Source organism: Drosophila miranda, chromosome 4 (assembly GCF_003369915.1).
Source record: "Drosophila miranda strain MSH22 chromosome 4, D.miranda_PacBio2.1, whole genome shotgun sequence".
In the NCBI taxonomy this organism is placed as follows: Eukaryota; Metazoa; Arthropoda; class Insecta; order Diptera; family Drosophilidae; genus Drosophila; species Drosophila miranda.
Window position 1 is genome coordinate 29,276,832 of NC_046677.1, and position 25,395 is coordinate 29,302,226.

General features: G+C 44.7%; 1 protein-coding gene across 1 annotated transcript in view; it reads right to left on the reverse strand.

The window, feature by feature from the left end:
* LOC108162781 (protein Star) overlaps positions 1-25,395 on the reverse strand; it is a 34,900-nt gene that overhangs the window by 8,129 nt on the left and 1,376 nt on the right. Inside the window, exon 2 of the mRNA XM_017297679.2 lies at positions 6,065-7,203. Within this exon, the coding sequence (XP_017153168.1) occupies positions 6,065-7,115 (1,051 nt within the window). The 5' untranslated portion in view covers positions 7,116-7,203. The remainder of the gene's footprint in view (positions 1-6,064; positions 7,204-25,395) is intronic.

Sequence of the window (25,395 nt, forward strand, 5' to 3'; positions counted from 1 at the left end):
CATCTACGATAGCGGGTGAGAGGGGGAGAGTCGCTGCCAGGGCACCATGACACAGCAGACGACGACGCGATGACGCTGCGGGGGTGGATTTTCTCTGATGTTCAGAGTGGCGTGCCGAAAGGGGGGGCCATGCAACACAATGTTGCACACGAAATTATGAATCACATGGCCAGACGAAGAGTAGGAGTAGGTGGTGGTCGGTGGCGGCTGAATGACATCCGGTGGATGGGTCGCAAAAGGGAGGGTAGTAGTAGTAATAGTTGTAGTTGTTGTAAAAACTGCTTAGAAGCAGTCCAAATGAGGGGCTTGTCCGCGACCTCAACTGTCGCTGTCGCTGCGTGCTTAACGGGAATTAAGTCATTAGTAATAGTAGTGGTAGTATGTGTGTGTTTGTGTGAATTTCAATTAAAGTTGCAATTTGCAAATTGTCACCAACGGAACCGCAACCGAGAGACAGACAGACAGACAGACAATGTGACATCCATGTAATCGCCTTCAAGTGCAAAGATAATGCCTTCTTAACATGATTAATGCCCCCTGACAGACAGCCACGCCCCCACTTTTAGAAGGGGGGCGTTGCACAGAGCATTCTGTCAACGATGTTTTCCATTTACTAGAAATTGCACTAGAAATTAAATATTTTAAGAGGTGTCACGCACTGCAAGAAATGCACTCCGGCTACGCGCAATTCCCAGACCGAGAGGCGCTGCTGCATCACGCGGCATTCCACTGGGGAACGCTTGGGAAAGAAGAATCCAACTCGGTGGAATAAGAAATTCGAATTAGACAAATATGTTTATCGGCTCTAGTTTCGGTTCTTCTGCATTTTTCTGTCTTTTCGGGTAAAATCCTTGCATACGCAACGCCAAATATCTATTCCAATGGAACCCAAGAGAGTTCTCAAATGTCTTCTATCTAAATCGATTTTCTATTATATGCCTTTGATATTCCTATGATTTATGTACATAAATCTTTCCACAGTTCCATAATGTACGCGTATCCTTTGAAACACCCAATTCGAATTCCATGAATTCCATCAATTTATTACCATTTATCTTAACTGTCAAATACACGTGTACTCGTACGGCGGTAAAGCATAGCCCCAATACCTTTTTCCTACCCCAAATACGTGTCGTGCCGCCCCGCACATAATTCTGATTTCTGGTTGTGCCACTCCCCCGCGGCCTCCCCTTCGCTGCTTGCACCATTTTGTGTCATAATCCAAACATAGCCTACTTATCGACGCCATGCGATTACTTAGTCATCGATTAGCTGACGGCGGCGGCGGCTTTCACCGTTCACCGCTCGCTGCCATGTCTGCACCACTGATGTTGGTGTTGGCTGTTGGTGTGTTGCCGTTGCCATCATTCATTCATGCCACGCAACGTTGCCGCTTTTCACTTGTTTGGCTCGTGCTTTTCTTTTGGCTGCTTGTCCAGGGGGTGGGAGGTTGCAGGTGCTGCAGTGTCATTAGCCTCCACTTTTGACACTGGGGATGTAATCGAAAAACAGAAAAAACAAAAGTGAAACGTAAACAACAAATACCCCGAGTAAATACAGTGAAAGCTTCTGTGAGTGGACAGACATTCCGTCCAAGAGAGGCGGAAGAGGCGGACAACCAGGGATTCCACGAGAATCGATTGATGATTGCCTTGTTCCGATTATGTTGAGATATCGATTTCCATATTGAGTAACATTCCACAGGCTTGAGGGTCCAATTGTTTCATTCCATCATTCCCAATCGCACGTCATGCAGCAGAGCCCCTCGGCCAGTCCGTTTCATGCGTTCCTTCTTTACAGATTTTTTTTCCTTATTTTTTCCAACATATTTCACAGTAAATCTACTATATTCCTGGATCAGACGTGTCGCGCGTCATCCAGCATCGCCTCTCGGTTAGTTCGATGGAAGGTGGACCGTTTTTCCGCTCTTAGACTGTATTTATTTACCTGCTTAACATTTCAAGCCTCACTTGTCTAATTTTTTAACGTAAATTGAATTAATGATTTTCTCAAGAATTTCATTCTCTAATTTCTAAGACACATCCGGTTGTAATTTCCCTAATTTCTATTTCAATTATAATTATTTCTAATCATTTATTGTGTAAGAATATTCCCATAATTTCCATAACTTCTTGGTATCCAAAGGCTCATCCTTTTTCAAGACTATCCATCAAGGATCGCACAACAGACACACACACACACACGCACACACATTTAATGTTGCCGCCAAAACATCAAATGCAATTTCCGATTCCGAATCTTTCCCCAGAGAGAGATAGAGAGAGAGACCATCAAAAGTGCTTGAGTCATGGCAACAATCAACAGTCCGCCGTCCACAAAACGTGACGCTTACAACAAATCTAGGGATTGTAGTTTTTTGGGGGCCCTTCTAACCATCATCATCATCAGTTTCTGAAGAAGTAAACGAAAGAATGGTTTGGTAGCAGAAAAATAAGTAGAAAAGCGGCCGAGGGCATGTGTAACAAAACAGAAGAGAAGACACCGCATAGGCCAGCACAAAAAACAAAAAACACAAAAAATCTGAAGAAAAACCAATTGTGAGATCTGGAATTTTTGGGATTTTCAAGAGTCATCCATGGGCCCAAAAGGTTTTTGGCAGCTTGGGAAATGGAAATGGGAATGGCGTTGGAGTTTGAGATGGGGAATACTTTTGGTCGGAGATCGGAAGCCGACACACATTCCAGAACCACCGACAAACAAATTTGTCATTTTAATAAGCGCATTTTGCTGCGGGGTTTTTTCGTTTCATTTTGATACGGATTTTCGTTTTACTTTGGTTTGGGGTTTTGGGATCATTTTTGTTTCGGGTTTCAGAGACGGGTTTCCGTCTGTGTCAAGTGCATGATTTGGGGAAATCTTTTTGGGTCTGCCACAAAGCTCCGCTCGCTGCCCTCAACCTTTGTCCCCTCCAATCTTGGAACGTGTTAAATTTATAAGCAGTCGCTTTTGTTCCGCAGCAGCAGAAGCAGGCAGCAGCTGAAGGAGGAGGAGGAATGCCTGGCTAATTTACGATTATTTTTGTTTATGAATCCGTTCGCTCGTATAAACCTAATAGAGCCATCAATGAGCCATAAAAATGAGTCTGGGTCTGGGTCTTGGACATGTGACACGCCCAACTTCAACTCCAAGTCCAGATCCAGTGGCAGCTCTCCCCAGTCGTCTGTCTAGTCGATGTGGCGACGACTTTGATGGGAAACAAAAGAGGAGTACGAATCGTATATTATCGACCAATAAGAGGATGATATATAACCCCTTTCGGCAAATGAAACGACGGATTTATAGCACAGCAATCATCATCACGGGGTAGCACCAGTTTTATATCAATTTGATGCCTCACCAAAAAAAAAAACAACAGAAAAATAGCCAACCATCTTTATGCATTTCTGTCTACGTTTATGACAAGAAATCATTGGGAATAATCATTTTAATATCGAATTTCAGGGGGAGCTGAATGAAAAAGACATAAAGAATATATTTATGAAGAAATCATCGAGATGGATTCTTCAAAGTATTATTTTCGTTATTCCTTCGTCTCGCTTTCGAGTAAGAGCCAGATACTGAATATGCCGCTCATCCGAAAGTGCTGATTGGTGCTATCGACAAAGAATGTCGTCAAAGAATGTTGCAGTCCGCTCAAATTCAAACAAGAGTCACTTAAAATGAGCTGCACGTCAGAAAAAATGCAACTACCAGAAATTGAAACAGAACCAGAACCATGAAACAGTTGGCTCATCGGCATGCCTCCAAACTACATCGTTCGTTTGCCTGGAAAACTAATTTGTGGACTACAATTTTTAAGAACCGATTGGCATGCACAAACTCTTAATATTTCTACTTTAAGCAACAAATAACTGTAGTCACGCATACCTATCGAATGAGCAACAAATGCATGTGGGGGACACTCATTTGGTTCGTTAACACTCGTTAATCATCACACAACTGATTGAGTTAACACTGGTGACAAACCAAGACTTAAGATTTCACCATTCCAAGGGTCTATGGAGTGCTGGCAAACTCATGTATAGCCCTTGCGCCCTCAGCGATAGGCCATTACAGGGCGGGACTTCAATGGAATAATACTTTCAAGTTTGGAACGAAGGGAAAGCCTTACTCTAAAGGGCTCAAGTTATATCTAACTTGATTCCTAGAATTCCAAGTATTTTCTTGCATCTAAATTATAGAAATTCTTATTCTTATCTTATCTTATCAAAAAATTCCATAACCATTATTCCTACACAAGAAAATGGAACGATTATAGCGATATAAACTGATAAAAGACGATTTAACAATTGAACTCTTTGAATGGAACGATTGAGATTCAGAAAAGTTTCTTTTGGATGGAGAATACTTGAAAATGGAACCCTTGTAAAGAGAAGACCCTCCCCCGTTGCACTTGCCCACAGACTGCCCGACACTCCGGCCGTCCAGCTCCTCCATTTCCATCAGCTGAGCGGCACAGCTGACAAATGGCACTGTAAAATTGCCATTCTTTGAATGGCATTTGCATATTCTCCAGTTCTCGAGACAGTGCCGACAAAAATATTCCACACAAAAGAAAAGAAAACAAAACAAAACAAAACAAAACAAAACGAAGAAATGTTGGCGCTACGGAAGAAGCCGGAGGCAGGCGACAGGCGGCAGGCAGCAGCTCCGAAGGAAGTACAGAGAAAATTGCCAACACTTGAGTGGAATTTTAAAATGTCTCTAGTCCGGGCACGAGGAGTCGAAGAACTTTGAACAGCTGCAACAACAATCAATGGTCTGGCATTGATTTTCTCTGCCTTTCGGGGTATCTTAGGCCTCTTTGGGCCCTTAGTCACTCGTTTTTTGGCTGCATGAGTCACACGACGGTCCATCCATTGAGAGAGCACATTTCATATGCAAAAAAAAAAAAAAATCAACTACTAATTTTCGCTTGTAAAAATGCTTTCCGCTTTCATTAAGCAAATTTATTTTGTACATACTTTTTCGTACTACTCGATCCACTTGGGATGTACGAGTATCTCGTATCTCGCATGGCATTGGCACCGACGGACGACCGCCGACTGTCGTCTGTATTTTAGCGAATTAAAAGAAATTGCCTCATCCGACAGATTGTGTGTTTTTGTCTGTGATCTGGAAATACTCGTAATGTGGATAGATGGCCATCTAGCTAACTAAAAAGATACGACAGATACGACTCTGAGATGAGTCATCTTTTACTTACAGATCAACAGATCTACAGATCTATAAGTGACAAGGTTGTCTCTCTGTCGCTTTATTCAAGGGAAGGCTTTTGCTGGAAATACTAGACAAATATCACCCCCATAATCGTATAATCTTCTGCTGTTGTCTTATCGAAGCTTTAGATACAGTTTGTATCTGCTTCAAGCATTTGTGGAATTCTTTTTTGCTTAAGGTGATAATATGGAATCATTCTGTTTCTACAACTCCACTCTAGACTTCAGACCTTACAGCATTGAAAGCACACACTCTTTCGAATGGCAATTAGATATTCCTTCGACGTGGAGGCGGCTGTCTTTGTGGCAGGCAGCACGTGTCTCTGGAAGGGCAGGGGAAACGTTTTGGGGACAGCGACAGCTGCGCCTGTTGCCAAGTGATGTTGCAGACAGGAAGCGCCACAGCGCCACAAGACAATGCTGCCACTAAACACACGCCCACGACAAAAAAAAAGACGAGAGAGGAGATTGGCAGCGATCTATGACAAAAGATGGCATCATCGGAAGGGAAGAGGGACATTGGACATTGGACAGTGGACAGTGTTGATGATGCGTAAACTAATCTCAAAAGTGTGCCCATTACCGGGAAAGGAACCCAAAGGATCCCAAGGATCGACAGAACAAACACAGCCTACATCCGGTCTAGGAAAAAAAGAGAGAAAGAAAGAAAAAACACACGAGAGGCATATGCCAAAAGATATCAAATTTAAATATAAACACAGTTAGGGCGAAGGTTCTCTGGTTTGTGGATGGATGGAGGGAGGAGGGTAGTGGGGAGGGTAGTGGGGAGGGGGAGATCTGCCTAGAGGATCGGAGCCACTCACCTGTCGTGTCCATGTAGACAATCAATGTGGCAAAGACTGTCGCAAACGAGAGCAGGCACAGTGCAATGGGCAATAGCTGGCGATAGGGCGACGGACTCAGCCGGGGATCGAGCTTCTTGTTCTTGTTGCAGGATCCACTGGCTCCTCCACTGGCTGCTGCAGCTCCTCCTCCACCTCCTCCTCCGCCCGCACAACCCGCTGCGGCGTTGGCATGATGATGGTGGTGGTGATGGTGGTGCTGCTGACTGTGATGGTGACGGTGTGAGTGCTGGCCCTGCTGTTGCGTCCGCGCTCGGGACTCGCCACCAGCTGCTGCCGCTGGCGTGGCTCCTCCGGCTATGCATGCCCCCGATCCGGACACCTTTTGGCAGCAATGGAGCTGCTGCTGCAGTGCCTGTGGCAGCCGCGTGGGCGTCGACAGGGGCGAGGACACGGTACTGACCGACGGGGAGCTAACCACGCTACTCAGATCGCTCTCATCTGGTGCTGCTGCTCCGCGTCCAACGTCTTTCAGCTGCGGATGGTGCCGACTGTTGCTGTTGCTGCTGCTGCTGTGTGGATGCCGCTTGTGCCGCTGCTGGACGTGATCCGTCTCATCCGTGCCGCAGTCTTTGGTGTTTTGTTGTCTAGTCTCCGTCTCCGTCTGATCGCGGGGCTGCCCAAAGTTCACTTCGTCCACGTCCTCGCACTCGATGTCGTCGTCGTCATCGACGGCCGCGTAATTCGTTCGAACCGGCAGCGTCTTTCTGCTGATCGCTTCCGGGGGACTACTGATGGCGGGTATCGTTGTTGTTGTTGTTGTTGTTGCTATTGTGGGCTGATGGACAGTGGTGCTAGGGGCGCTAGTGGCGCCTCCGCCTGCACAGCTTCTGCTCATGGTGTACTTTTTGGGCGTGGCCTTGCCATGCCGCCTGCTCTGCGGCGCCGTGGATGATCGCTGCTGGTGCTGCTGCTGCTGGTGAGGATTACAGCTGCTGATCTCCTCCTGCTCTGCCTGCTGCAGCTGCTCCACGGCCAGCGCTGGATGCGCCGAGAACACTTGCTTGGACATCGCTTTTGGTTTCTACTCTCCGGGGGGGGGGGGGACGGGGGGAATTGTCTCCTTCTCGCTTAGAGCCGCATCCTGGCCAGGGTTTCAACTGAAAGAGAGAGAAAAGAGAATCCAATTAGTCTCGAAAAAAAAAACTAATTTCAAAGAGTGCATTGAACCAAGGAATGAGTATCGAGAATCGAGCATGGAAGACCCACAGCATCCTTCATCTGTGGTGCTCTGCTCTTCGCTCCATATGTCTGCTGTCTGGGGCAATCTTTTGTCTGCGTTTTGGTCCTTCTTTCAGACCCCCCCTCCAACCCCCTTGCCCACCCTTGTCGCTCCTTCTCCACCTTCTGCTCCTTGTGCTGTCTGCCTGCCACACATTTTCATTTTTATGAATAGGCAAAAAAAGAAGAAGAAGAAAAAGATGAAGAACCGAAGAACAGAACCCAAAAACGAGCCCAAGAGCAAAAGTCGCTCCAAAAAGAAATTGAATACAAAACTCCACCACCTGTCAAAAATCGAGAGACTGCTGCCAGACAAAAGAGAGAGAGAGAGGGAGCACACACACATAAGACTCTCCGGAGAGGCAGAAGTGCAGGAGAGGAAGACAGAATGATTGCTAAAGAATTTCAACAACAACGCGAGGTATTTTGTGAACCAAATTAAAAAAGACACAACACAAGAGCGAAAGAGAGGGAGGCAGTGAGGTGGAGTAGAGCCAGGGCTCAAAGCGGGGTGAAAAATGCATTGCAGCGAGGCATGAGAATTATAAATGGATTACCAGAAACGTACCGAACCATTTGATACCCTTGCAGGTCTCCGATACACCGAATTGTTGATAGATTTTCGATTCGAATTGTGGAGGAATTTTCAAATATTTTACGTTCAAAGAAAACTGCTTTCAAAATGACAGTTTTTTGATTGATTGTTTCACAGTGGTTTGGGATCTTCCCCTCTCTCTCGCTCTCACTCTCTCTGCGAAGGGTATCAAAAACATTGTAGACGATGCACAAAGAAAGAAAGAGAGCGAAGATCCCAAAGAGGGAACAAGCCGATCGTTGAGTGGCGAGCACGGGAGGGATGGGGGAGTGAGTGCCAGCCGTTTCATGTGCGCGCGTGTGTGTGTGTGTGTGTACTTGTGCGCCTGCGCAACAGACGAACGAAGCAGAAGAAGTAGAAGGGGAGGGAGAAGGGGAAGAGAAGCCATGCTTTGAAAAGTGCAAGCGAGACGGCAAGCAAGTGGAATCGAGTTCATCAACTGGCAGCAGAGACCCTGGCAGCGGCAGCGGCAGAGCGCAGCAGATGTTTCTCCCAATGTTTGGCGGCTGTTGCCGCCTGTCTCTTCCTCTCTCTCTCTTTCTCTACGTCTTAAGGCATTCCCTTCCCCTGCGTAAAGGGCATTGACAAATTAACAAGAGATTTGCGGTGGAGAAAAGAGAGCAAAAGGCACAGAAAGAAAAGATTCGACAAGTATTCGAATGTCTGAACAGCAGACTATAATTTGTACAACAAAGGATCGGAATTAAGGATAAATTAGGAAAACGTTTAGGAATCTTTTAGCCCTACATCTTTCGTACAGTTTATAGAACCTAGAAAATTCCATTTATAGTATTTTTCATGCCCAAAAAACCCTTAAAATATTGAAGGAAGCGGTACCCAAAATGATATACTTTTTAGGGATTTGAATCTAAATCTAATTTTCACAATAAATCCTCCAAATGAGTATCCGATCCGAATATGCTAAGGACACATTTCAAACCACAAAATGATTATATATTTGGCTCAAGAAAAACTCTTTAAATAACAAAGATTTCGAATTCTGAAACTATTAACCCTAGAATGGCATTATTTATCGTTCAAAAGTTCACTTTTCCGAATACAATTTCCTTATTCCGAAAAGAGTATTCCGACTTTCAGTTGAGCCTAAATCCAATTTCCCTTGCAATTTTTTGCCTTCTGTAGTTTTTGCTTTATGAACCATAACGTCTTCTGGCTTACCCTCCTTCTACTCCAGCATATCATCATCCATATCATCCATATCGCTGCTGCTGCTGCTGCTGCCGCTGCCTCTTGGGCTGGGCTCCTTTTACGCTAAGGGCAAGGCTGCAGCAACAGATCGCTGACCATCTACGAGAGAGGAGTCGTCTCCGCCTCCGTCTCCGTCTCTGTGTTTCTCTGGGTTGCACATTGACTTATGTGGGGAGATGCCGCAAGGCATTCGCGCATTCATTAGCCATTACGCGTGCGCCCAGTTCTCAGATTCTCCGATTCCCCGCAACACACTCCCTCTCTCTCCCTCTTTCCACTGGAGCTGGGATGTGTTTTGTATGTTTTGATTTGCTTGGAATTTATTGAAACATATCCCCAGCAAAGCCGCGACTGCAGAGGCAGCAGAGAGAACGAACCTGTGATTAAATGCCCGGCTGCTGTTGCTTTAATGATACTTCGTGCCCCTCCCCCACCCCGTTTCGAGTGCGTTCTTTAAACGATATGGTTCTTGGAATGTGATCATCCAGGCAAGGAGGAGGCATCTAAATGGAACCCCATCTTAAAGATAACTCAGGCCGGCTGCTGCTGCTGCTGCTTCTTGTTGCAATTGCAACTTGTGGCAGGCATGTGGGTTGCCAGCCAAAGCCTTGCCTTCTCAGGGGTGTATCCCATTTAATCGATATCCATTTTGATGCCAGGGTAGCTATTAACCAATTAGGAGATGTTTTTTTTTGACAGCAAAAACATGAAATCTAAATTTTGTTTACAGATTTCTCAGTTCAGGAAAAAAGTCTTCAGAACCAATTAAACCATTCCGCAGCTCCATTTGACAGAGTATCCATTCGCTTATGGAAACATTTGCACAGATATTCCACGGAAGTACCACAGTATTACACATCCATGGCTTTCCTTTCAATTTTACATTCATTTTTCATATTCCGTAGAGATTTTGGCTATTTCTGTTCCATTCCACAGTTCCCCTGGCAGTATATGTATCCGTTCGCTTATGGAACATTTTTACAGCAATATTTCTATGGGGAAATTCGTACACTTTACGAATCTGCAGTAATGGAAAGGTGTATTACAGTTCTTAAGCTTTACTTTGATTTCTGTTCCATTCCATAGTTTCATTAGCATTAGCACTGGATGTATCCGGTCGCTTATGGGAGTTGTTCTGCTTGGAATATCATTTCTTGTCACTTTCCCGAGCCTTCTTCCCCCCAAAAACAAAAAGAGTTTCCCACGTGGCTCAAACTTTGAATCGCATTCTCTACACTTTCTGGCAAATAATTTTTATGATGGCCAACAATTGTAAGCCGCCGTCGGAGACCATTCGGAACAATTAAGATGCATTTCCAGCAGAGGACGGCAGAGGAGAACCCAGCCCCCGACCGGGGGCCAAGTTTGGGGAAGAGTTTAATGTGATTTTGATTCAGTAATTAGCTGGAGATGGCATTTGATTTGTGGTGCGCTGTACGCGCTAAAGCGCCATGAAATCGAAATACAAGACACGGACAGAGGAGATGTGGAGATGGGGAGGAGGGCTGCTATAGATAAAGTATCTTGTGGATGCGTCTGTGTCTGGCGTGTGATTTACGGCTTGTCGCACAGCGCATGAAATCGATCGATTATAAAAAAAGAGAAAGAGAAAAATAAATATATATAAAATCAGAGGAAGCCGACAGCCGCACGGATGTGTATCTTTGCATCTATATATCTGCAGATGTAGATGTGGATGTATCTGTTTCTGGCACTGTATCTATATCTTGTGTGTGCGCTTTCATTGATGCTGCTGCACCCTTTGCTTCCCCCTTTTTTTTGTTGTGTCTGCTTGCTGTCTGGGAAATTGTTCACTTGGCAACAGCATCCCCCCATCCCTAATCCCCCATCATCGGAAGCAGCAGAGGAACCTCCAGGGCGGCGCCATCTCTTCAGAGGTCACCAAACACAATTTTTGGAGGATGGGCAGCGTCTTCTCGTGGGCTGGGGCGGCGACGGAGGAGGAGGAGTTGCAAGCCCCGCCAATTTTCAGCACATTTGTGTGGCGCAGGCCAATTTCCAGGAAAATCAAAAGGAAAGGTGAGCACAGCTCAGAGGTGGCACAAACCAAGACAGCAGGCAAACCGAGTGCCAAAGTGGCAGAGTGGCAGAAGTGGTGTGGCAGCAGTGGAGGAACCAGCGCAGCGAGCGAGAACATGCCACAATAATGTTTTGCGGTTAATGATCGTAAAATGCGATGGACGTAGAAAATGTAACAAAAAGTAACAACAACAACAACAAAACAGAACAACAAAAACAAATATAAAGAGAGTGAACCTCTACGAATGACAGAAGAGAGAATGATGCGACTATGGGGATACCCTGTTAAGCTAAATAGTTTTTGGAACACCGCACGAAAAGTGATCGAATGGGAGGACCCACAGATGAGACTTATTTGAGGAAATACTCTCTTAATGAAAGGAGAAGTAAACACAATCTAGGGTAAGGGATTTTTCTATGTAGACAGCAGAAAAGTGGAGGTGTTTTTCATGACTATGGATCTAGCACGGACTGCGTCCTTAATCCAAATTTATGGTTTTATATTGATCTTGAGAATTTTTCTTCCCCAACGAGGTCTCCAAGGACTAGGCGATCCTTTTCTGATCTTTTCTTGTTCATTTTTGTGGCTCTCAAAGTCTCCAAGTTCTCATATCATTCCCAAGGACATGGTTTATAATGAAATTCAGTTGGAATTCATATAGTTTATGGTACAGAAATACCAAAATACCTGCATCTACCCTCTGTAAGAGTGGCATGGGGCATAGCAAGGAAGGGCGAACGGCACAAGACATTTTGATAAAACATTTACAAACGCACTGAAGCATAACTCCATCATCCCATCTCGAACCAGCACACAGCTACAACAGAACTACAGAGCCACAGAGCCAGAGTAGAAAAAGAAGTTAGGAGCAGCAGAGAAACAGAACCACGATGTGGACGACGATGATGGCCAACGGGAGACAAGAGACGATGGGCAGTCGAGTAAGAAGAACAAAAACAAAAACACAAAAAAAAGAGGCAGGCCAGGCGCTCGTAGAATTATTCTGCTACGCTTTTAACCATATGGTTTATTTATACAAAAAGGCATCAGGCAGCAGCAGAGGCAGAGGCAGGCGGCAGGCGGCGACCAACATTGGTAACAACAAAGTGGCAGACAATAAAAATGCAATTCTAAAAAAACCAGCCAACAACAACAACCCAACGAACGTTGCACGTTGCACGGAGGAATTCTTATACGTTTTTTTTTCTGCTGCGGCTGCCACATTCTCTTCGAGTCTTGGACTCTGGAATGAAGAGCGATCCAAGAAGAGGCGATGATGTTGATTACGAAATGGGTTTTGGATGGGTTGCTGGGGATATTACTGCCAAAAAGCGAGGGTTGCCAGAGATATCCAGAAAAAGAGGCTATAGCCATTATAATGTATCCCAAATGGCGAATGAGTTTATATTTTTGGCCATTTTCCCATTTTGTATGTATTTTTTTGGACTTGAATTATCATTTATCAATAGATCTATAGATCTGTGATAGCTATAATTAATAATTTCATTAATAACCATTTCTGATTTACTTTCTTATTAATTTTAATGATCTTTAGCACAGTGAAAGCTCCAATTAGGTGGGGATTTATGGATCTACGATGGAAATTTCTTTAAATAAGATTCTGTCGATTTATGCCCACCTACTTTTTTACTACTTTTCTACTACTTTACTTATACTCCAAAGAATTGAAAGATATTCAATTCAGATGCAGTTTAAATCCCTCGCCATTTCATTATTATTTTCCATTTCCAATCCCACTTCCCATTATTGTTCTTATGGAACTCATCCCCCTACCCTCTCTCTCTCTCGTGTGCGTCTGTCTTGCAGAGACCACTAAAAAGTTGTTGAAATTTTCCCAATTGCAGGAATTGCAGGAATTGCAGCAATTGCTTGCCACCGAAAAGTCGAAAGACCAAAGACCTTCATCCTTCAACGGGAACACACCTTCCTGGAGGGCTACTTAGAGGACCGGCAGCTACCCCGAAGAGCTCTTTTGCTGAAAGCGCTAATGAAAAAATTGCCATGCACTCGCTCTCGCCCCTCGCCCTCTCGTGTCGGCCACACAGGTAACCGTTAACGTTAATGTTAACGCTAAGAAGGTAAGTATTTCGGAAATTTATTGGTAACACAAAAAAGCAACAACAAAAAACTGTTGACCAAATGTGTAGCATATGCTGCTGCAGTCTTGAGAGACCTGCGAATGGGTTCGTCGCTTCGCTTCGCCTCGGTTCGGGTCGGGTCGGTTCGGTGTGTGGTGGGACCTGTGTGGTCGTCGTCGTCGTCGCCTTATCTTGGCTTGTTTATCGGAGAAACGTCCGTCCATCGGTCGGTCCGCTCGTCGCCGGCGTTTTAATTGTTTGTGCCGAAGGCGTCCGTCGCGACGGTCGGTTCGTAGGAGTTTCGGGCAAGGAGCCACCGCCCTCCGCCCTAGGTCCTCCGTCCTGTAACCACCAACAGTTATTTCAGCAAGTCGTTCTAGTAAATTAGCACATAAAACAAAAACAAAAATGGGGAAATGCGGGGCTGGGGCTGGAAAGTTGCCAAATAAAGAGCGACAGCAGGGACGCGAATCTAGGGTAAAGTTGTGGGGCGGGGGAGAACGTGGCAAATGTGTCTACTGCTGCTATTTTATTGCTGCATTTCGCCTTTTGCATGTTGGTAATTTATTACCAAAAAAAGAAGAAAAGAAAAGAAGTAGCAGCAGGAGGCCTCAAGAGGATAGGCTTCACTGCATTTGGCAGTTGGTTGGGTTCCCCCGAGGGACGACAGATGGCGTGTGCCAAAAGCGCGCAGGACTCCCAGCCATGGATCCCAGGCCCAGGACTCCAGACGTCAACGTACCCCGAAACAGTGCATTGCATGCGACAATTTCCACTTTGATTTCCATCCCGAAGCAGGAACCTCTGGCTCCTTGGGCTGTGCCTTATCTTAACGAGAAGTTGACGTGTCTGGGGTTGCATGCCACACAATCTCCCAGAAGTTGAGGCAGGATGCAGCTAAAGTTCCATTGCTAGTGGCGCAGATAGCCCACAAATTTATGGCCATTAGTCCATAGAATAAGGCAATAAAATTGTGGGAGTTAGTTGGCCAATTACGCGGCATTACAGTCTCGGCCCCAGCCTCAGCCTCGTGATTGTTTACTTTCTCTGTGTGTGCGCTGTGCCGCCATTTGCTGCGGTCTGATACCAATCGATTGCTATCCGTTGATTCCTTTCGTCCATCAATAGACTTCCATTCGTTATGACTTTGTTGAGAACTTAATTTCGTTCAAGTTGCTTCTGTTTTTGTTTTTGGTCCGAGATCCCCCCAATGACATTTTGTTTAGAGAAGAAATTTCAAATGCATTTCCAATTAAATTTCTAATTTATTAGAAACAGAAAAACAGTTTTCGGGGCTATTTTTAGGTATAGAAAAGTATGAGAACTTTTTCAGATGTGAATTTTTTGATAAACTGAAGAAGAACCCGGTCAAGGAATGATTGATATTTTTGGGTAAGAATACCTCCCGAATGGTTTTCGATTATTAATCCTTCTTCAATCTATGATGATTCAGTGATATTCAAAGCACTCTTCTTTCCGGGGGGACTTTCAGATTTCGGGAAAAAGGCCTTCGTAAATATTCCTGAAACTAGCAATAAACATTTTCCATATTTCCACAAAACCCGCCCCGCACCAGGGACCTGGGAGCTACATTTGTGTTTTTCTTTCCAAGTTAACTGCAAATTAAATCAGATGCCAAGATGCTGGCTCTTGATAATTATGCAATTTCTCTGGATAATTTCGCCATTAAACTCAAGACCATAATCTACTTCACATGATCTCTACTCTACCGTCAATTGCTGGCGCGTACCCGCATTTCCATGGAATCAGAGAACGTTATATTAATTTGTACCCCCCTTCCACGCCTTCCCCACTTCCACGTTGCTTCCAAGACACTTCCAGGGTGTTCCTCCTCCTCCTCCAGCAGCAGCAGCTGCCGCTTCTGTTTCAGCTGACGTGACTGCAGCCAACCAATGCTCAATGAAGCAGCGGCAGAGACGGCAAACAAAAACAATCCAAAAGCAAAAGAGAGAGAGAGAGATGCGTAATGAGCATCACGCACAAAATGCATAGAAATGGAAATGGATCAAGAGCAACAGTGCGAGAGAGGAATAGGGAGAGGCAGCACGAAGGAACAGCAGGTCAAGCAGGTACAAATGCAACAAGCGCTCCCTCGCTCGGCTCATGGCTTGGCTGATTAGAAAGAGTGCAATGTGCGTGTCGGGAGAGGCTCGGATCGCATCGGATCGCATCGCATCGCTCTCTCGCCAGTCGAATGTGTGTGCGTGTGTGAAACATAAACAATATTTGATGAGTGCCGTTGCTTCCGACTATGCTTGCTGCGCGGGGTATGCTGTTTTCTATGAAATGATTGAAGGAATCCCTTGCAATTCTTTAAAGTGAATTCTAATCTTGATCAAAAGCGAATCTTTATGCCAGGGGACATATCTCAATACATTTCAACAAAGCTTGAGGAATTCCTGTTACATTTGTTTTCTGTGGCAATCCATATTCAAGGGTATCCCAAGCCTCGATAGATGCCATTGCATTTTCCTGTTGATGTTGATGCGTGGCTTCTGCTGCTGCGCTGCTGCTGCTCGTGTGCCTGCACATGCATGACGAATGGCAAAGAGAGTAGCCTTCCAGAGAGAGAGAGAGAGAGAGAGAGAGAGAGAGAGAGAGATCCCGAGAGAGGAACCGAGCCGAGGCTGGCATAATAATTCACTTAATCAGGCTTGAGCGGATTTACCGACTCTGAACATTTATCACAGCAGCAGCAGCACCGACAAGCGGCAAAAGAGAAACAAGAAAACGAGGAAAAAGACAGAGAATAATGGAAAGAAAACCGAAAATTGGCCCAGACCCGATAATAGACAAATTGTTGCCCGTTTTGCCGCTGATAAGCAGCAAGCAGGCAGGCAGACAGCGAGAGAGGGAGAAGCGGTAAGTGGATGCGGGCCGGCGGCAGGTGAAAAATGAAAATTGAGATTATGTTTAACAGAAATCTCCCCTTACTCTTCACATTCCTCCTACTCCTCCACCTTCCAGTCACTTCCATTCCACAACATCTCAAACACATGTCGCTCTTTTTTTTCTTTTGGGCCGAAAAACGGAAGAGGAAGAGGGTATGCATGAATGGGTCCACACAGGAAAAACTCAAGTGGAAAATTCCCCTCAAATGGAAATGAAAAGATCCGATGCGATGCGATCCGAATGGTTTTTGGGCCGGGGCCAGGCCAGTGTTTGCATGTGCACTTCTTTTGCTTTTTTTGTTTGCAACACGTTCGCTGGTGCCGCTGCTGCTGGTGCGGCATGCCACGTTGTTGCCTGAATACGAGTTCAGCATGACATTTCAGATTTTTCTTTTGATTTTTCAAATAAAGGAATTTTTCAAAGATAATGCCAGGAATTTACCAGGAAATACTTTTGGCCAAGGAAAATTCAAATGAGCAGGACGAAGGAAGTGGGTTTCATGATCAATCTTTCTTTGTGTTCAGGGATCTATGTACAAAGACTGTTCTCTGAAAAGTAGGTTTTTATTTGGAATGATATTCTGACCAAAATATCATATTCAGATCTACTTAAGAAATCAATCTTCAAAAAGCTTCTCCCCTTCGCAGAGAGAACACCAATTTCCACTCAAAACCCAAACAATTCCCACTCATCCTTTCCCTTTACACACACACACACTCGCACACAAACCCTGTGCCCCTTGGCTGTACTGTACCTTGGGGGGACGCCATTGTTGTTCATCGATTGCTCTGCGCATTGCATAAATCGCAAAAGCGCCAGGAAACCCAGAGCAGCGCACAAATGGTAATAAATGTCAGTCAAAGTGCAAAGCACAGAAGAGAGAGGGAGAGCAAAAGAGCGAGAGCAGAGGGCAGAGGACAGAGGACAGAGGACAGAACAGTCGTAATTGAAGTCAGGAGTCGGGAGTCAGGAGTCAGGACTGGTTGTCGTGTCAATAAATCGAAATATAAACTCAATTTACAAAATTGAAATTGAAGCGGACCGCCGCCGCTGCCGCCGCCGCACTGCACGCAGAAGGGTTAAACGATGAGGTGCACCTGCGCACAGGGTGTCGTCCTGGACTGGTTTTTCATCCTCTCCTTTGGGCAAATCAGGATTCCGATTCCGGAATCCTCGCAGTGGGGGAAACGTTTCGGGAATGGAACAAGCCACCAACAAGAAATCAAGGTGTGTGACCTTTTCTTAAGCTTTTGTAACCTCTTCGGTTGCTTCTGCGCCTTTTTATTATTTTTTCCTCTTTCTTCTGCGTTTTTTGTGTTTTTGTAGGTTGACGTGTGCGAAACATTAAGGAAAAGGGTTAAAACAACTATGAAATTCGCATAAAAGTCTCGCTGGGAAAAGTAAAACGGTTTACGTGCGGATTACAAAAGAGTGACAGAGCAGCCACAGCCACAGAGGAGGCAGAGGCAAGAAAACAAAACTCTGAAAGCCAGAGAGGAAAAATACTCCAACAAAACTTCGTTTAAATACCGTGTAATGGACGACTAATGGAAAGAGTCATGGTTCTGACTAAAGCAGGGCACGTCCTTGTTGCCAACTCTCCCATGATGCGGCACATTGATGCTCGACTCGAGAATGTCCGAGAATTGAAACAACAACATACATTGCGTGTGCACAAATCGGCATATTGATTCTCGACCAGAGTCTCGCTAAAGGACTGCCCACCGATGTTTTAGAGGATTATAAATGATACCTTCTGGATGATTTCAATGAAATATTTTTACGAAATTTTTTTTAAATTTTTTTGCCTCTCTTAAGCCACAAATCAACTGCAATCTTGGCTTTGTTACGGCCAGACCCACATAAAACCATATACAAATCACACAAAGTTCCAGGGTATTGCCTCATTCGAAGCCCCTATCCTAACCCTTTCTTCTCCACTGTCTTTGCACTCATTTAGGTTTTTCCTAACCTTTTTGCTTTGGGAAACATGTGAGGGCACGTGCGTCGTCATCGGAGGCATTCAACTTTGGTCAAGATGATGTGGGTGGGCGTAATTAGTGGCATGACTGCCGCCGCCCTGCCTCGGGCCGTGTCAGACACCGAGTGGCACCTTAATTTGCCGAAAAATACGGATAAAAACGAAGGACATGATGGATTTGCTTTATCAATTTTTGCGTGTGGCAGGCGGCAGCAGGAGCCTGCCTCCAAGCACCTGGGGCGCATTGAACCCAAACGGCAGAGAGGAATAGAGAGAGAGGGAGAGAGGGGGGCGGGGCAGGGCTAAAATAAAGTGTAGCCAAGCGGTGCATGTGCAGCGGCTTGTTGCAGAAGCAGGAAGCCAACAAATTACGGGCCACACAGCACAGCACAACACTCATCAGGTGCGACGACGACGTCCAATGATTGAGAGTCGAGAGCAGAGTCGGCGGCAAGCTTCGAGCCAAAAAGTAATTTAGTTCAACTGCCAGCCATGACACATTTTTACGGGGCCTTTTTTTCTGGAGCGAAACGAAACGAAACTGCAGCGTCTCGTCTCCCGCCCCCCCCTCTCCGACAAGTGCCATCAAGTGGCAAGACCATTCTTTTGTTGGCAGTAATTGAAATGGAAGTTAAAGCCAAAATGGTCGACAACGACGACCACGGCGACGTGTTTTAATTGTAGTTTAAAACCAAACCCCCTGTTCCACATTCGAATGATTCGTGGGGACTCGCTTTACAATGTTCCCATAAGCGAAGGGGTACTCGTACATTTTTCGATGTTTTTCCTACAAAAATATATCCATGTTCTGAAACAGCAACTGCTTGAAAATACAAAATCAGCTGTTTTTTCGGCGATTCAATCAACTGTTGTGCTTTTTTTTGCCAGTCACGCGTAAACGTTGTCGCATCTGCGACATGCGAATGGTGGTGCTGCCTGCTGACTGCTGGAATGGAACTTTAATTGAGCTTAAACTCTACTAACGGCACATTTCCCTTCATAAAACTCTGTTCAACATTTTTTTTTGTAATGCTTTCCATTCTGCTTTGTCATTGTCATACTTATGTGCATGATTGTATGATTGTTCCATTCTGTTGTTTATCTCTGGGCTGAAACTTGATTTTCCGCCGCCCTCTCCCGCCTCCCACCACCCTTCTCAAACTCTCAAGAAGTTGTTAAAGTTTTACCACCGCAAACCGAACAACAACAAAAACAAAAACTAAGAAAACTTTGCTCTGCTTCTGCGGCTCTTTCTCCTCTTACTCCTCTCCCTCTCTCTTTCACTCGACACTTCTTCGTCAACTTCTTTTTTGTTGTTGGGGAATACTTCTTCTTCCGACTTTGCGTCGCTTTGTATCCATATCATTTCCTACACACAACACACCTTCTTTTTCTTTCTCATGTATCTTTCTTCTTCGCTGTATCTTTGTCGTTCTTTCATTGGGTAGGGTACCCTTGTTTTAGAGGGTATTCTAGTTCTGATCAAGCACTTGATTTGGGAGAAGCTTACCCAAAAATCTTTACAGATCTGAAAACATTCCACAGATTCTTCTTGAGACCTGAGAGACCGACTGGGTTATATGGGTAGCGTGTCATGCAGCAGTGCCCCTCGGTCGGTTAGTGTATCTGACTGCGATCAGCTCTTGGTTTGGTTTGGTGTCGATTGGGTCGCTAGACATTACCAAAGCTCAAAGATCAATCGGATGAAAAACAAATCTTTTGAGGCTTTAATTTTATTATTTCCAAAGAACTTTGGCCCTCCCCCAAAAGGGTATCTAAAGCTGCTTGCCCCAAAGCCTACCCAACCCTGTTTCCTTCTGTTTTTCTCGCTTTTGGCTTTGACAACTTCTTTGGCTTTGCCCATGAAAAAACGAAAGAAGTAACAGAGACACAAATACAGAGCGACAGACAGAGACAGGGACAGAGCCAGAGACAGTTCTCTGTGGTCTAGAAAAATGTCTTGTAACCACAAAAGTTTGTATTTCAAAGCCCAAACCGCACTGTGATTCTACTCGCGTCTTCTCTTGGTCTTCTCTTTTTTCGTGTCTTTCGCTTTGTTGTGGTTTTTGGTTGTGTTTTTTTTTGGGGCCGGCGACACTTGGATATCTTCTTTTTTTTCGTTGGTTGGATTTCTGTATCTGTATCTCTTGTTGTGGGGCATTGTTATAATTATGGGAATTATTATTGTGGTTTTCACTCGGTTTGTGGCAAAGGAAACCTCAAGAAAACTGGTTCTGCTGGCCAGAGAGAGGGAGACACATCCCAAAACATTTTGATGTAATCCGTTGATAAGAAATCCCGAGTCTGGGAACGTGAAAAAGGTCTGCCAAAATAAAACTGGGATCCAGTAATTGCGAATAAATGCTTGATGGTCCATTGAAATGAGTTGTTTATGTTCCAGAAGCAGCGGCCGAGAGCGAGGGGGAGCGATCCTCGAGATCCCAGAGACATTGTTTACATTCGGAAATAGATGGGAAGCCCAGCGGCAGGTAATGCTGATTGATTGAGGCAGCACCAGAGGCAGAGACAGAGGGGGAGACTCCTCCCACTCCCACTCCGGATCCATCCTGCTAGTACCTCGGGGAATATTCTTTATGGCCTTCTTGGAAATAATCTTATCAGCCATAACTCGTTGGGTCAACACTCTGTGAAGCTCTTTCTTCAACGGATTCCCGATACAATACGAGTAGACAGGGCCTAGAGGGGCCTCCTCTCGAGTCTTCAAATTCCCACACTTCATAAAGTGAGCGTTAAGTGAATCATTAAACAAATTACAAATTAGTATGCCAGTTATAAATAGCAACAAAATATCTATACACATAAATAAATAAATAAATAAGCTGCAAGATCCTATAGAGAGAACATTCGGTTCAGTTCAGTTCGGTTCAGTCCAGGCCGCCTCTCCCCACAAAGCACACAAAACACAAAACACAAAACTAGGTAAACATATTGTAGATACTCGTATGAGGTACATGTATGTCCATCAATGTAGTGTAAATATTGGATCTACTCGTAATCTACTCCGTATGCACCACCCACTGTACCCGATCGCACTGTACGGATCGATCAAGAGTGTGGGTTAGTCAGCTGTTTGGCTGTTATGATGAGTGGGTTTCGCTTTTCGGCTGAATGGATGGATATTTTCGGTTAATCATACCTAGGTGCTTCATGGGGCATTCATTGGGAAGAACTTGGGAGGTTGTTTGTTACGAGGCCCAAGAGTTGAGTCACTAAGTCTGTAATATCTGTGTCGATGAATAAGCGTTATATCCCTATTGCATTAGGGGAAATTTGTCGAATGACGTACAAGCTTGCTGTGTAAATTTCCCATAAGCGAAAGGATAAATTTTGCAAATGGAACGCATGGAATGCTCTCCATTCCTGACATCTTACTGTTTCCATCGTTCAAACCATCAAAGAATTACAAAAACTATTTAAATTAAAGGCCTTCAAAGTACTCTATACTCTGACGTCACAGACCGCAGAAAAAAGCGAAGGAAGAAAGAAAGAAAAAAAGCAGATGCAAAAAAATAACCAATTACCCATTTCCCATCCCATTCATTATTCCATTCATGAATGCTGCACGATTTATATGCTATTCAGAACGTAGGCAAATCAAAACAAATGTCGATTGTCTATATAAAGGAGATTTATAAAGAGACGATCGATGCGAACGAAAGAGTTGTTATAATTTTCCGTTTAACAAGGCTGTTTGTACATAAATTTATTGAATTATGGAAAAATGTTGGCCAAAAAAAGATTGCATTTCCAATGAAAATCGCAGGAGCCGAAGAAAATGGAACAAATGGGCAACGGATGACAGAGAGATTGAGATAGATATTTCTAGTCTCCAGCTGTTTATCCACGATTATTAATTACAAAAATGTGTGGAGCATCTTGTAGTACATATCTGATGGATACGCGAGTGCGATTTCACAACTGTGGAAAATATGGGGACGATGACTCAATCGGAATCGGCTGCTGCCAGTGCCACACTCTTTACCTACTTTCAATATTTTGCATTGATGCTGGCTCTCATTTGGCCAATTGACAACAGTAAAACATGGCCAAATATGTACGGTAGCCGGCCCCCATGACGTAAGCGCCATCGCTCACGGTAGCCGCTGCGTCGCATAAATAGGCAAAAAGAGGCGAAAAAAGAAAAGAAACTTGACTGCAAAACGCATGATTTATGGGCAGCAGACAGGGACAGACAGGCAGACAGACAGATACGACTCGCGAAATTACAACTCAAGCTGATGCCGATGCCGTCGCCCCCCACACCCACACCCACAACCACAGACGGAGACGGATACACAGGAAAGAGCCAAGGCGGAGGGAGAGCTAACGCTAGCACCGATACATATACTCGAATAATATTGCTGGAGAGGGTTCCGGTTTGTCAATCGGTAAGGTAACGAGGGTACATGATCAATGCCTGTCCAGACACACGATAACGTAAAGAATAGCAAGAGTAGAGCGTAGGCAAGGCCGTGGCCGCGGCCAAATATAGATAAAAGGAGTGGCAGCAACGGCCGGGCATAACGGATATGGAAAAGGTGCCTTCAGCCAATTTAGTCATCTCATTGGTCTATAAGTAAAGCTATTTTGCATGAATCAATCATAGAAATACATACGTAAGCAGTGCGGTGGTGTGCGGTTCATTCACAATGCATTCTACTCCACTCATTCACTCATTTACTCACTCCACTTACTCCATTCACACACACGCACACTCGCGCAAACGAAACTTGTCAATCACATCGAGTTCCGTTTGTATATTACTCTTTCGGAGAGTATGTTGGTTTTGCTGTCAACAAAGTATAATATAAGATCATATACACACATACATATATTGCTTGTGCAAGGGTATTGCAAGCTTCGGTTCGCAAAACTTCGTTCTCTCTCTGTCGTGTGCATTAAGAGATTAATGCAAAACCGTTTGTCTACTTCCCTCCGCTCGCGCTTTCCACTCCTCTCTTGCTTTTACTCTCTTGCACTCGCTCACTATATTTTGCCTGTGCCTGCACGTGTTGGATCCGCTGCAGCAGAGACAACAGGCAGCGCAGCAACAGCAACAACAACAACAACAACACCACACAACTACAAAAGTCGACGCCGACACAGTGGCGTATGGGGGTATTTGGATGTTATTTTTGGTTTGAGGCTTCTTCGGTTTTCCCTCTGTTTCTTTATGTTTTTCCGATTTTGGAGCTTGTGAAAGGAAATAATTACTTTATTTGTTGGTTTTTCAAGTATGCGTGTGTGTGTGTGTGGGTGTCTGTTGCCAGCTGGGGCCTGCATTTCAAACAATTTGGAAATTTGGAATATTGTTTGCAAGCTTTTATTAGCTAATGCCCAATGTGCCCCACACCACCACCCTCTCCCTCACACCATATATGCATGGATATGTATATAAAATAAACAATAATTAACAGTAAATAAAAATGGGCAGGAAATGCTGGGAGCTGCCCGCGTAGTCGCTGCTGGCTTGTAGGTCAAGAAGCAGAACCAAAGGTTCCTTCTTATTCTCGGTGCTTGTTGGCGAGTGTTGCAATGGTTTTTTATTGCAGACAGGCGTTAGATACGTACCATACAACGGTAAATACACATGTGTGTAATGTTTAATGACGCATAATTGCTCTCTCCCTCTCTCTCTGTCCAACTGTAGACAAATCACAATTGAGAAAGTGAGATCAGTGACAAATTATAATCGCAATTAGTTGCAGCTTTAAGCGACCACATCCGCTACTCCATAGAGAGAGAAGAAAGAGCGAGCGAGAGAACATTAGACAAATTTGCACATTTAATCAAAGACAATTGAATAATTGCCAACTGCTGGACAATTGAGCCAAATAACTGGAGTAAGAACCAAGGAAATCGCAAACAGGCGAGACATTGATAGCCTCGCAGATAGAACACTTCCTTCTGAGCATTACAAACAACCGATCGAACCGATAATACCCTCCCTCGACGAGAGTATAAGATGGTAGGACACCTACACGGCTTAGGGCTGGCAAGCATCCATCTACCACGAGTACATTTCTCTTTGTCTAACTCTCTATTTGCTTGCGCTTGGCGGGCAGGTGAGAGTGGGACAACAATACCACCACCACTCTCCGGACAATCGTCAAGTGCGTTGTTGTTGTTGTTGTTATTGCTGCTGGTGCTGCTGCTGGTGGTTCTGCACTTCCTACTATGAAATTCTACAGAAATATTGTGCAGCAGCAGCGACGTTGGCGCAAGTGTCATTTGAGACATAAACACACGCACGCACGCACACACACTCGCATATAAATGCAGCAAGGCAGCAGCAGCTGCTCCTCCACGCCGATGTGTGTGGATTTTATTTGAAATTCAAACTCTTTTTATGGTACCCAGCAATCAGAGGGTATCAAGGGTGTCAATTCATTTCGAATTAGTATGCAACAGACAGACCTTTTTATATATTAACTGGTTTCCTAAATGATATTCTATATTTTAAGCTAAATGGAGTCAAGTTTTCCATTTAATAACTATGGCAGAATATTTTACAACAGTGCGTTTGAAGTTATTTTCTTTCCTTAGGTATCAATGCGTCGACCTTCTGCACTGACTTCTCTTCAAGGGTTAGCACTAAAAACCATAAAAATCGCAGCCAAAAGCAGCTGTAGGAAAACTATAAACCACTTTGGGAAATGGGGAAAAGGGGACAATGGTATATGAATAGACGGAATAGAACTCTGCGGCGACGCCTATCCTGCTCCCTTTCCGTGAACCCATTTTTCCATTTCAACTCCTGGGATGAACTTTTGTGCCCAATTTTTCGAGTTGCCAAAAAAGCGCCGGAAATTGCTGGCAACTGTCGGCGGTCGCCAGATCGTCGTCGTCGCACTTTCCCCCCTCCTTCTTCACGACCCTATCTGTGTTGCAATCAACCTGATTTCGCAGCACAACAGCACTTGGGGAAAATTACATAATGGGGTTTCGGAAAAATGGGAGCAATAATATCCTACAAAATCAGCATCGACCGCCTGGCGTTTAATCCAAATTGATGCCAAATTGCCGCTGCTGCAGTTTCAGATTATAATAACGATGATTTATCCATAAGTACACATATCCAGTGCGTTTGTGCGGAATACAATTTTCATATTTTTCCAGCGATTTGGCCCGGGAATCAGCGGGTGGCTAATTTTACTCAATTTTCGCTGCTGTGTGTCTAATTTTCTCCTCCTGTCCCAGAAAACATTTCAA